This window comes from Octopus sinensis, linkage group LG2 (assembly GCF_006345805.1).
Source record: "Octopus sinensis linkage group LG2, ASM634580v1, whole genome shotgun sequence".
In the NCBI taxonomy this organism is placed as follows: domain Eukaryota; kingdom Metazoa; phylum Mollusca; class Cephalopoda; order Octopoda; family Octopodidae; genus Octopus; species Octopus sinensis.
This window is the reverse complement of record NC_042998.1, coordinates 61,243,950-61,256,495: the sequence shown is the minus strand read 5'-3', so window position 1 is coordinate 61,256,495 and position 12,546 is coordinate 61,243,950. Positions and strand designations below refer to the sequence as shown.

Here is a 12,546-nt window from a genome sequence, read left to right as displayed (position 1 = left end):
GCAGAGAGTGAAAGTTGTGAGAAAATGAGGATACAAATGGTGATTTGAAGGAGAGGTGGAGAATGATAAGACTGAATGACCATCAGTTGTGAACCAACAGAGATGTTTCATGATGTATTATCATGTTGTGAATCTGATAATTAAAGTCAAAATTACTTATAAGAACCTCATTTTCAGCTTTCTAATGTAGGAGATTCAATAACAAATTGCAAATAAAAACGTTTTCAATTGGTAAAATTTGTTAGAGACAATTTCATTTGGTTCCAGAATCGTTATCCAGAAGTTCTTGTTGATTTATCATCTTATGAAGATGTCACATTTTTAAGGTAGTCTGATGTTTGATATGAGATATGATCTCTTGCCGGAGTATCTTCCCAGAATGTCTCAGATTAGAATATGTATTATCTATATATATATGAAACTCAACTTGTTTGTCTGTGTGTGTGTCTGTGGGTTTAACTTCCTGGCACATCTCCTCCTAGCCAACAGATCGTAGAACCACCCTATTTTCTCATTGCATCATCTTGTACTCTCACCCAACAGATTTAAACCTTATTACCTTCTGCGTAAGTAATTCTACTGTTTTTCATGTGTACACAACCACTTCTCTACATACTGGGATTATTGACTTCTATAGTCCAATGAGGTCTAGATGTTATTGTCTCCTGAAACAACATGTGAAACATTTCTGTATATTTATGATTCTATTTAGATATGTTATATAAATAATTTCTTTGATCATTTGTAATTACTTGGTCTTAATTAACATCAGTGAAAATTTGTAGTGTAACTTTGGTGACATGAATGGAATTAGATATTCCTTTTGATGTTGTTCTTATATTAACAATAACATCGAAGACAGTTTCTGTCTGTAAGACCCTGCTACACAGGTGTAAGTTCATGTGTGTACTGGGGCCATTTTCTCATAGCACTAGCACTGGTCAGGTTGTCTTGCATCTCATAATATTATACAATTCTCATTGCTCTTTCATGTGTTTTCACAATCATGATGACATATTGAGAAAGTGAGAATTTTATGTGATAACGGAAGAATGATGAGGATGCAGGGACTGAAATTATAAGAAAATGAGGATAAGAACAATGACTTGAAAGAGAGGTGGAGAATGCCAAGACTGAATGGTTGAAGCTAAGACAAATTTATTTGTGAGATGGTTAATGATTTACAAATATCTTGAGAATCCAATAATCAAAGACAGTGTTACTTACTAGAACATCAATGTTGGTCTTGGTAAAGTATGAGGCCCAATCACAATATCTCAACAAACATTAGAAAATATAATCGTGAAATCATTTGGTCATTATTGCTGTGAAAGTCCTTAATTGGTAAATGTTTAGATTAATAATTATATCTTTTTGTGTGAATTTGAATGCTGGTAAATTTTACTATAAATTACAACACTTCATATTATGAATTTTATGTGATAACGGAAGAATGATGAGGATGCAGGGACTGAAATTATAAGAAAATGAGGATAAGAACAATGACTTGAAAGAGAGGTGGAGAATGCCAAGACTAAATGGTTGAAGCTAAGACAAATTTATTTGTGAGATGGTTAATGATTTACAAATATCTTGAGAATCCAATGATCATAGACAGTGTTACTTACTAGAATATCAATGTTGGACTTGGTAAAGTATGAGGCTCAATCACAAAATCTCAACAAACATTACAAAATATAACTGTGAAATCATTTGGTCTGTGTTGCTGTGAAAGTCCTTAATTTGTAAATATTTAGATTATTAATTATAGCATTTTGTGTAAATTTGAATGCTGGTAAATTTTACTATAGATTATAACACTACATATTATGAATTTCAGTCATAGAATTGCCGCCTAGAAAAGAACAGCCGGGCACAACCCGTCAAAGAACATCACCGTCAAATGGTGAGTATAAAACTGAAGTACCAAATTCATTTATATAAGTTTTCCTTTGAGCACTAGCATTGGTCAGTTTTTCTTGCATCCCATAAAATTTGACAGTTCTTACTGCTCTTATGATGTGTTTTATCATTCAAGGGGACACGTTGAGAAGTGTTGACAGAAGAATACTGAGGATGCAGGGAGTGAAAGTTGTGAGAAAATGAGGATACAAATGGTGATTTGAAGGAGAGGTGGAGAATGATAAGACAGAATGACCATCAGTTGTGAACCAACAGTGATGATTAATGATGTATTAACATCTTGTGAATCTGATAATTAAAGTCAAAATTACTTATAAGAACCACATTTTCAGCTTTCTAATGTAGGAGATTCAATAACAAATTGCAAATAAAAACGTTTTCAACTGGTAAAATTTATTAGAGACAATTTCATTTGGTTCCAGAATCGTTATCCAGAAGTTCTTGTTGATTTATCATCGTATGAAGATGTCACATTTTTAAGGTAGTCTGATGTTTGATATGAGATATGATCTCTTGCCGGAGTATCTTCCCAGAATGTCTCAGATTAGAATATGTATTATCTATATATATATGAAACTCAACTTGTTTGTCTGTGTGTTTGTCTGTGGGTTTAACTTCCTGGCACATCTCCTCCTAGCCAACAGATCGTAGAACCACCAAAAATGGGTCACTTAAAGTTTAGGCAAATGAAAATTGAACTGCGCTATTTTTGTTCCAAATTCATCTCGCAATTGCAAAAATCGATAATGCGTTTGTTTACGCCTTATCCCCTACGTTGAATAGTGAAAGTTAATCAGTCAGCTTTTTGACGTAATCTGTGTTCACCACGCGTACAAGCATGCGTAAATTACATGAAAAATCCAAAATCAAGATATAAAAACGAATCGCCATAAACATTAGAGGAATTCAACAAAGAAATGGCTTTTCGGGATATAGCCTGGTAGGTATTTTCGTATAAATCATTTGGACTATGTGAACACATACCAATTGTTTACATAACATTTTTATGCTTTGAATTAAATGTAACCATTTTGCATTGAGTCTGCAGTTTGAATCCCTTAACCAAATTTTAGCAGGCTGGATTTTGATTATCACGATACATCGCCAGCAGCTCCTGGATCTCTACCTTGAAATCCCCGTGAGAATACTGATATAAAAGAATAATTCAACAATGCAATTATTTGATCAACAAAAATTTATAAAACGCTTCTACGTACTTCCTATTGAGGAAATAGAACACATAAGGGTATAAAATGCTTGATTTTAAAACCAAAATAATTGAATTTTGATTGAACTTCATCCAAGTTTAGCTTAATTCACGCGTGCATAGAACACAAGAGCACACGAGCCGGGCAATACTGCTATTAGCCTATATACATATATTACATATGGTTGTGTGTTAAAGGATGAGGAGGAGGAGGAGGAGGAGGAGGATATTCTGCAATAGAGATCTGTGCTGGGACATAATCATATTCTCCGTAATGAAAGTCACTTCTTTTCTAGTCAGATTATATACAATTTGTATAGATATCTTTTATTGCAATGACAGACAGTGTTTTTTTGTATTACATATGAAACCTGTTAACATGGTAATGAATCAGATATTATTTATTAACTGATTTACATTTGTATGTCTGAAATTGAACCCTATTTTCTCATAGCATCATCTTGTACTCTCACCCAACAGATTTAAACCTTATTACCTTCTGTGTAAGTAATTCTACTGTTTTCCGTGGGCACACAACCACTTCTCTACAAACTGGGATTATTAACTTCTATAGTCCAATGAGGTCTAGATGTTATTGTCTCCTGAAACAACATGTGAAACATTTCTGTATATTTATGATACTATTTAGATATATTATATAAATCATTTCTGTGACCATTTGTAATTAGTTGGTCTTAATTAACATCAGTGAAAATTTGTAGTGTAACTTTGGTGACATGAATGGAATTAGATATTCCTTTTGATGTTGTTCTTATATTAAAAATAACATCGAAGACAGTTTCTGTCTGTCAGACCCTGCTACACAGGTGTAAGTTCATGTGTGTACTGGGGCCATTTCCTCATAATGCTAGCACTGGTCAGGTTGTTTGCATCTCATAATATTATACAATTCTCATTGCTCTTTGATGTGTTTTTACAATCATGAAGACATGTTGAGAAAGTGATAAGTTTAAGTGATAACGGAAGAATAATGAGGATGTAGAGACTGAATGTTACAAGAAAATGAGGATAAGAACAATGACTTGAAAGAGAGATGGAGAATGACATGACCGAATGGATGAAGCTAAGATACAATTATTTGTGAGATGGTTAATGATTTACTAACATCTTGAAAATCCAATAATCAAAGACAGTGTTACTTACTAGAACATCAATGTTGGCTTTGGTAAAGTATGAGGCTCAATCACAAAATCTCAACAAACATTAGAAACTATAACTGTCCAATCATTTGGTCAGTGTTGCTGTGAATATTCGTTATTGGTAAAAGTTTAGATTAATAATTATAGCTTTTTGTGTGAATGTGAATGCTGGTAAATTTTACTATAATTATAACACTTGAAATTATGAATTTCAGACTCACACATGGAGGATGGATATGAAATGCAAGATGGTGAGTATAAAACTGAAGTACCAAATCTATTTCTATAAGTTTTCTCTTGGGGACTAGCATTGGTCAGTTTTCTTGCAGCCAGAAAATTAGACAGTTCTTACTGCTCTTATGATGTGTTCTTTCATTCAAGGTGACACGTTGAGAAGTGATGACAGAAAAATAATGAAGATGCAGGGAGTGAAACGAGGATAAGAATGGTGATTTGAAAGAGAGGTGGAGAATGAGAAGACTGAGTGACTGTCATTTGTGAACCAACAGAGATGATTAATGATGTTATTAACATCTTGGGAAACTGACAATTAAAGTCAAAAGTACTTATAAGAACATCATTCTCAGCTTTGTAATGTAGGAGATTCAATAACAAATCTCAACTGGAAAGGTTTTTAAGTGGTAAAAATTGTTAAAGATAATTTCCTTTGTTTACAAAATTGTTCTCCAGAAGTTCTTCTTGATTTTTAATCATATGAAGATGTCAGAGATTTACATACTCTGATGTTTGATATGAGATATCATCTCTCACCGGAGTATCTTCCCAGAATGTTTCAGGTTAGAATATGTATTATAGTCTATATATATATATTCTTTTTATTCTTTCTTTTTATTCTTTTATTCTTCTACCTGTTCAGTCATTTGACTGCGGCCATGCTGGAGCACCGCCTTTAGTCGAGCAACTCGACCCCGAGACTTATTCTTTTGTAAGCCCAGTACTTATTCTATCGGTCTCTTTTGCCGAACCGCTAAGTAACGGGGACATAAACACACCAGCATCGGTTGTCAAGCAATGCTAGGGGACAAACACAGACACACAAATACACACTCGCATACATATATATACATATATACGATGGTCTTCTTTCAGTTTCCGTCTACCAAATCCACTCACAAGGTTTTGGTCGGCCCAAGGCTATAGTAGAAGACACTTGCCCAAGGTGCCACGCAGTGGGACTGAACCCACAACCATGTGTTTGGTAGATAAGCTACTTACCACACAGCCACTCCTGCGCCTAAGAATGCACGTAAGTGTGAGTGTAAATGTGTGTCTGTCTGTCTGTTTGTATGTGTGTATCACTAAAACTAGAGAACTACCCACATGATTTCATTCAATTTTTACACAGGCCTTACTTAAGGTCCATGCAGTGTCATGGGCCAAACAAATTTTCAACTTCTTGCCTAATGTGTTCCTGGAGCAATCTCTCTTATCTCTAAACTATTTCAGTATTACTTGTCAAAAGTGAAACAATAAATCACTATTGTAATGTGAGTTAATAGTTTCACTGTGATATATTTATGTATGCATATGTCTGTATATATATGCATATATATATATGCATGTATATGTATGTTTACATGTATATGCATACATATCATATCAGATTGGAGCCTGGTTCAGGCTTCTCGCTTGCCAGAAATCAGTCAGACCTAAGCATAGAAAGCAGATATTAAACGACGATGACAATGATGATGATGATGATTTTGATGGAACGTCTACAATATAGATCTGTGCTGAGAAATAATCATATTCACTCTAATGAAAGTCACTTATTTTTTTATGTGATAACGGAAGAATGATGAGGATGCAGGGACTGAAATTATAAGAAAATGAGGATAAGAACAATGAGAGGTGGAGAATATAGATCTGTGCTGAGAAATAATCATATTCACTGTAATGAAAGTCACTTATTTTTTAGTCAGATTATATACAATTTATATAAATATCTAGTATTGCAATGTAAGACAGTTTTTTTTTTTTGTATTACATATACCCTGTTAACATGATAATGAATCGGATTTATTCATTAATTGATTTACATTTGTATGTCTGAAATTTAACCTGATTGTATAACAGCATCATCTTGTACCCTCACCCACAGATTTAAACCTTATTACCCTCTGTGTAAGTAATTCTACTGTTTGTCTTGTGCACAGAACCACTTCTCTACAACTGGGATTATTGACTTCAATAGTCCAATAATGTCCAGATGTTATTGTGTCCTGAAACATATGTGAAACATTTCTGTATAGTTATGATACTATTTAGGTATATTTTATAAAGCATTACTGTGACCTTTTGTAATTAGTTTTTTTTAATTAATATCAGTGACAAATGTAGTATAAAAGTTGGTAACATCAATGGTATTAGATTTTACTTGTGATGTTGCTCTCATTATTAACAAAAACATTACACGACAGTTTCTGTCAGTCAGACCCTTCTACACAGGTGTAAGTTCCAAGTCATAAAGATTAGATACAGGCTGCAAGAGGCAAAATAATAAATACAAAATAATAAATGATAGTGTCATTATCATTCATCATCTGCATCCATGCTCCCAACCATTAGATGGGTCATCAATGTCCAAATCTGTTCTCATTCAGAGTTAACATCAACTTTGAATGCTTCAGGTACACACACATCTCACTTAAATACTCTGGATTTTACATGACAAGATACTCTTCTTAACAGCAAACATTATATAAGGATTTTGTTTCTGTTCTATTGTAACACAGGCAATAATAAGATTAACATCATCATCACCATATAACATCCAGTGTCCAAGCTGGCATGAGTTGGAGAGTTTGACCAGAGCTGGCAAGCTGATGGCAGTACCAGACTCCAATGTCCACAATTCCATTGTAGGTTCCACTCAAAATTAAGCTGTCTCCTCTCATTCACAAATCACTTTCAAGTGTGTACTGGGGCCATTTTCTCATAGTGCTTGCACTGGTTAGGTTGTCTTGCATCTCATAATATTATACATATCTCGTTGCTCTCTGATGTGATTTTACAATCATGAAGACATGTTGAGAAAGTGAGACGTTTAAGTGATGACGGAAGAATAATGAGGATGCAGGGACTGAAAGTTACAAGAAATGAGGATAAGAATATGACTTCAGAGAGAGGTAGAGAATGCCAAGACAGACTGGTTGAAGCTAAGGTACAATTATTGTGAAAAGTGAAACAATAAAATCACTATTGTAATGTGAGTTAATACTTTCACTGTGATATATCTATGTATGTATATGCATATATATGCATATATATGTATACAAATATATATATGTTTACATATATATGCATACATATCAGATCAAATTGGAGCCTGGTGCAGCCTTTAGGCTTGCCAGCCTTCAGTGAGACCTCAGCATCGAATGCGGATATTAAGCAACAATGATGATAATGATGATGATGATGGTCGTCGTCGTCGTCGTAGTTGTGTTGGTGGTGGTGGTGGTGGTGGTGGTGGTGGTGGTGGTGGTGGTGGTGGTGATGGTGGTGGTGGTGGTGATGATGGTGATGATGGTGATGGTGGTGGTGGTGATGATTATGATGATGATGATGATGATGATGATGTTGATGATGATGAGATATCATCACTTACAGGAGTATCTTCCCAGAATGTCTCAGGCTAGAATAAGTATGATAGTCGCTCTCCCTCTCTCTCCCTCTCTCGTTCTCTCTCGATATATATATATATATATTTATGTAACTGAGAATGAGTGTATCTGTGCGTGTAAATGTTTGTCTGTCTGCATCACTAAAATTCTAGAACTATCCAAATGATTTCATTCAAATTTCCACACATGCCTTACTTCAGGTCCATACAGTATCATGAGCCAAACAAATTTCAACTTCTTGTAAATGTGATCATGGATCAATCTCTTATCTCTTACACTATTTCAGTATTACTTGTCAAAATGAAACAATAAAATCACTATTGTAATGTGAGTTAATACTTTCATCGTGATATATCTATGTGTGTATATGTATATATATGCATATATATTTATACAAATACAGATATGTTTACATATATATGCATGCATATCAGATCAGATTGGAGCCTGGTGCAGCCTTTAGATTTGCCAGCATTCAGTGAGACCTTAGCATCGAAATTGGATATTAAAAAACAATGATGATGATGAGGATGACGATGATAATGATGACGATCATCATCATCATCATCATCATCATCATCATCAAAGACAGGGTTACTTAATAGAACATCAATGTTGGTTTTGGTAAAGTATGAGGCTCAATAAGAAAATCTCAACAAATATTTGAAAGTCTAACTGCGATATCATTTGGTCAGTGTTGCTGTGAATGTTCATGAAAAGTAAAAATTTAGATTAATAATTGTAGCTTTTTTTGTGAATGTGAATGCTGGAAAATTTTACTATAAATTAAAACTCTTAAATTATGAATTTCAGACATATATAGATTTGGACAGCCAAGTACAACATGTCAAAGTACATCACATCCACATGGTGAGTATAAAACTGAAGTACCAAATTGATTTCGATCAGTTTTCCCTTGAGGACTAGCATTGTCAGTTTTTTCTTGCATCCCAGGAAATTAGACAGTTCTTACTGCTCTTATGATGTGTTTATTCATTCAAGGTGACATGTTGAGAAGTGATGACAGAAGAATACTGAGGATGCAGGGAGTAAAAGTTGTGAGAAAATGAGGATAAGAATGGTGATTTGAAAGAGAGGTGGAGAATGACAAGACTGAGTGACTGTTAGTTGTGAACCAACAGAAATGATTAATGATGTATTAACATCTTTGGAAACTGACAATTAAAGTCAAAAGTACTTATAAAACATCATTTTCAGCTTCTAATGTAGGAGATTCAATAACAAATCTAAACTGAAAATGATTTTAACTAGAAAAAATTGTTTAAAGATAATTTCATTTGTTTACAAAATCGTCCTCCACAGGTCTTCTTGATTTATCATCTTATGAAGATGTCAGATATTTACGGTAGTCTGATGTGTGATATGAGATATCATCACTTACAGGAGTATCTTCCCAGAATGTCTCAGGCTAGAATGAGTATGATAGTCTCTCTCTCTCTCTCTCCATATATATATATATATATATATTATATATATATATGTAACTGAGAATGCATGTATCTGTGCGTGTAAATGTTTGTCTCTCTGCATCACTAAAATTCTAGAACTATCCAAATGATTTCATTCAAATTTCACACATGCCTTACTTAATGTCCATGCAGTATCATGGGCCAAACAAATGTTCAACTTCTTGCCTAATGTGATCCTGGAGCAATCTCTTATATCTAACACTATTTCAGTATTACTTGTCAAAAGTGAAACAATAAAATCACTATTGTAATGTGAGTTAATACTTTCACTGTGATATATCTATGTATGTATATGTATATATGCATATATATGTATACAAATATATATATGTTTACATATATATGCGTACATATCAGATCAAATTGGAGCCTGTTGCAGCCTTTAGGATTGCGAGCCTTCAGTGAGACCTCAGCATCGAATGCGGATATTAAGCAACAATGATGTTGATGATAATGATGATGATGATGATGGTGGTGGTTGTGGTGTGGTGGTGGTGGTCGTCGTCGTCGTTGTTGTGGTGATGGTAATGATGGTGGTGATGCTGATGATGATGATGATGATGATGATGATGATGTTGATGATGATGATGATGATGATGATGAAGATGATGATGATGATCATGATGATCATCTTCATCATCATCCTCATCATGATGATGATCATGATGATGATGATGATGGTGGTGTTGGTGGTTGTGGTTGAGGTTGTGGTGGTGGTGGTGGTGCTTGTCCTGGTGGTGGTGCTGGCGGTGGTGGTGGTGGCGGCGGCGGCGGTGGTGGTGATGGCGGTTGTGGTGTGAAAGGATGAGGAGGAGAAGGAAATTCTGCAAAAGAGATCTATGCTGGGACATAATCATATTCTCTGTAATGAAAGTCACTTATTTTCTAGTCAGATTATATACAATTTGTATAGATATCTTTTATTGCAATGACAGAGAGTGTTTTTTTGTATTACATATGAAACCTTTTAACATGATAATGAATCAGATATTATTTATTACTGATTTACATTTTGTGTCTGAAATTGAACCCTATTTTCTCATAGCATCATCTTGTACTCTCACGCAACAGATTTAAACCCTTATTACCTTCTGTGTAAGTAATTCTACTGTTTTTCGTGGGCACACAACCACTTCTCTACAAACTGGGATTATTAACTTCTATAGTCCAATGAGGTCTAGATGTTATTGTCTCCTGAAACAACATGTGAAACATTTCTGTATTTATCATAGTACTTAGATATATTATATAAATCATTTCTTGACCATTTGTAATTAGTTGGTCTTAATTAACATCAGTGAAAATTTTGTAGTGTAACTTTGGTGACATGAATGGAATTAGATATCCTTTTGATGTTGTTCTTATATTAACAATAACATCGAAGACAGTTTCTGTCTGTCAGACCCTGCTACACAGTGTAAGTTCATGTGTGTACTGGGGCCATTTTCTCATAGCGCTAGCACTAGTCAGGTTGTCTTGCATCTCATAATATTATACAATTCTCATTGCTCTTTCATGTGTTTTTACAATCATGATGACCTGTTGAGAAAGTGAGAAGTTTATGTGATAACGGAAGAATGATGAGGATGCGGGACTGAAATTATAAGAAAATGAGGATAAGAACAATGAGAGTGGAGAATATAGATCTGTGCTGAGAAATAATCATATTCACTGTAATGAAAGTCACTTATTTTTTTAGTCAGATTATATACAATTTATATAAATATCTAGTATTGGCAAGGTAAGACAGTGTTTTTTTTTTTGTATTACATATACAACCTGTTAACATGATAAGAATCGGATATTATTCATTATTGACTTCAATAGTCCAATAATGTCCAGATTTTATTGTTTCCTGAAACAATTGTGAAACATTTCTGTATAGTTATGATACTATTTAGGTATATTTTATAAGCATACTACTGTGACCTTTTGTAATTAGTTGGTTTAATAATATCAGTGGCAAATGTAGTATAAAGTTGGTAACATCAATGGGATTAGATTTTAATTGTGATGTGCTCTCATTATTAACAAAACATTACACACAGTTTCTGTCAGTCAGACCCTGCTACACAGGTGTAAGTTCCAAGTCATAAAGATTAGATACAGGCTGCACGAGGCAAAATAATAAATACAAAAAAAAAAATGATATGTATTATCATTCATCATCTGCTTCCATGCTCCCGTCGATTAGATGGGTCATCAATGTCCAGCCAGTTCTATTCAGAGGTTACATCCACTTTGACTTTGCTTGAGGTAGCCACACATCTCTCGTAAATACTCTGGATTTTCTTTGACAACTTATCATCTTAACAGCAACCTTTTATAAAGTCTCTTGGGTATGTTTATTGTAACACAGGCACTAATAGATTGTCATCATCATCAACATTTTACGTCCATTGTCCATGCTGGCCTGCGTTGGACAGTTTGACCACAGCTGGCAAGCAGAGGGGCAGCACCAGACTCCAATGTCCACAATTAGATTGAACGTTCCACAGAAAATTATGCTGTCTCCTCTCATTTACCAATCACTTTCAAGTGTGTACTGGGGCCATTTCCTCATAGTGCTAGCACTGGTCAGGTTGTTTGCATCTCATAATATTATACAATTCTCATTGCTCTTTGATGTGTTTTTACAAACATGAAGACATGTTGAGAAAGTGATAAGTTTAAGTGATAACGGAAGAATAATGAGGATGTAGAGACTGAATGTTACAAGAAAATGAGGATAAGAACAATGACTTGAAAGAGAGATGGAGAATGACATGACCGAATGGATGAAGCTAAGATACAATTATTTGTGAGATGGTTAATGATTTACATCTTGAAAATCATCTTGAAAATCCAATAGTCAAAGACAGTGTTACTTACTAGAACATCAATGTTGGCTTTGGTAAAGTATGAGGCTCAATCACAAAATCTCAACAAACATTAGAAACTATAACTGTCCAATCATTTGGTCAGTGTTGCTGTGAATATTCGTTATTGGTAAAAGTTTAGATTAATAATTATAGCTTTTTGTGTGAATGTGAATGCTGGTAAATTTTACTATAATTATAACACTTGAAATTATGAATTTCAGACTCACACATGGAGGATGGATATGAAATGCAAGATGGTGA

General features: G+C 34.2%; 1 protein-coding gene across 11 annotated transcripts in view; it reads left to right on the top strand.

The window, feature by feature from the left end:
* The window catches only part of LOC115232413, a 76,038-nt gene that overhangs the window by 13,735 nt on the left and 49,757 nt on the right, over positions 1 to 12,546 (top strand). For 9 of the 11 annotated variants that reach the window (XM_036513696.1, XM_036513729.1, XM_036513708.1 and 6 more), the window contains 4 exons: positions 1,841 to 1,906; positions 4,506 to 4,541; positions 8,748 to 8,804; positions 12,507 to 12,542. In XM_036513696.1, the coding sequence (XP_036369589.1) occupies positions 1,841 to 1,906; positions 4,506 to 4,541; positions 8,748 to 8,804; positions 12,507 to 12,542 (195 nt within the window). The remainder of the gene's footprint in view (positions 1 to 1,840; positions 1,907 to 4,505; positions 4,542 to 8,747; positions 8,805 to 12,506; positions 12,543 to 12,546) is intronic. The other 2 variants (XM_036513705.1, XM_036513714.1) reach the window with 2 other exon arrangements.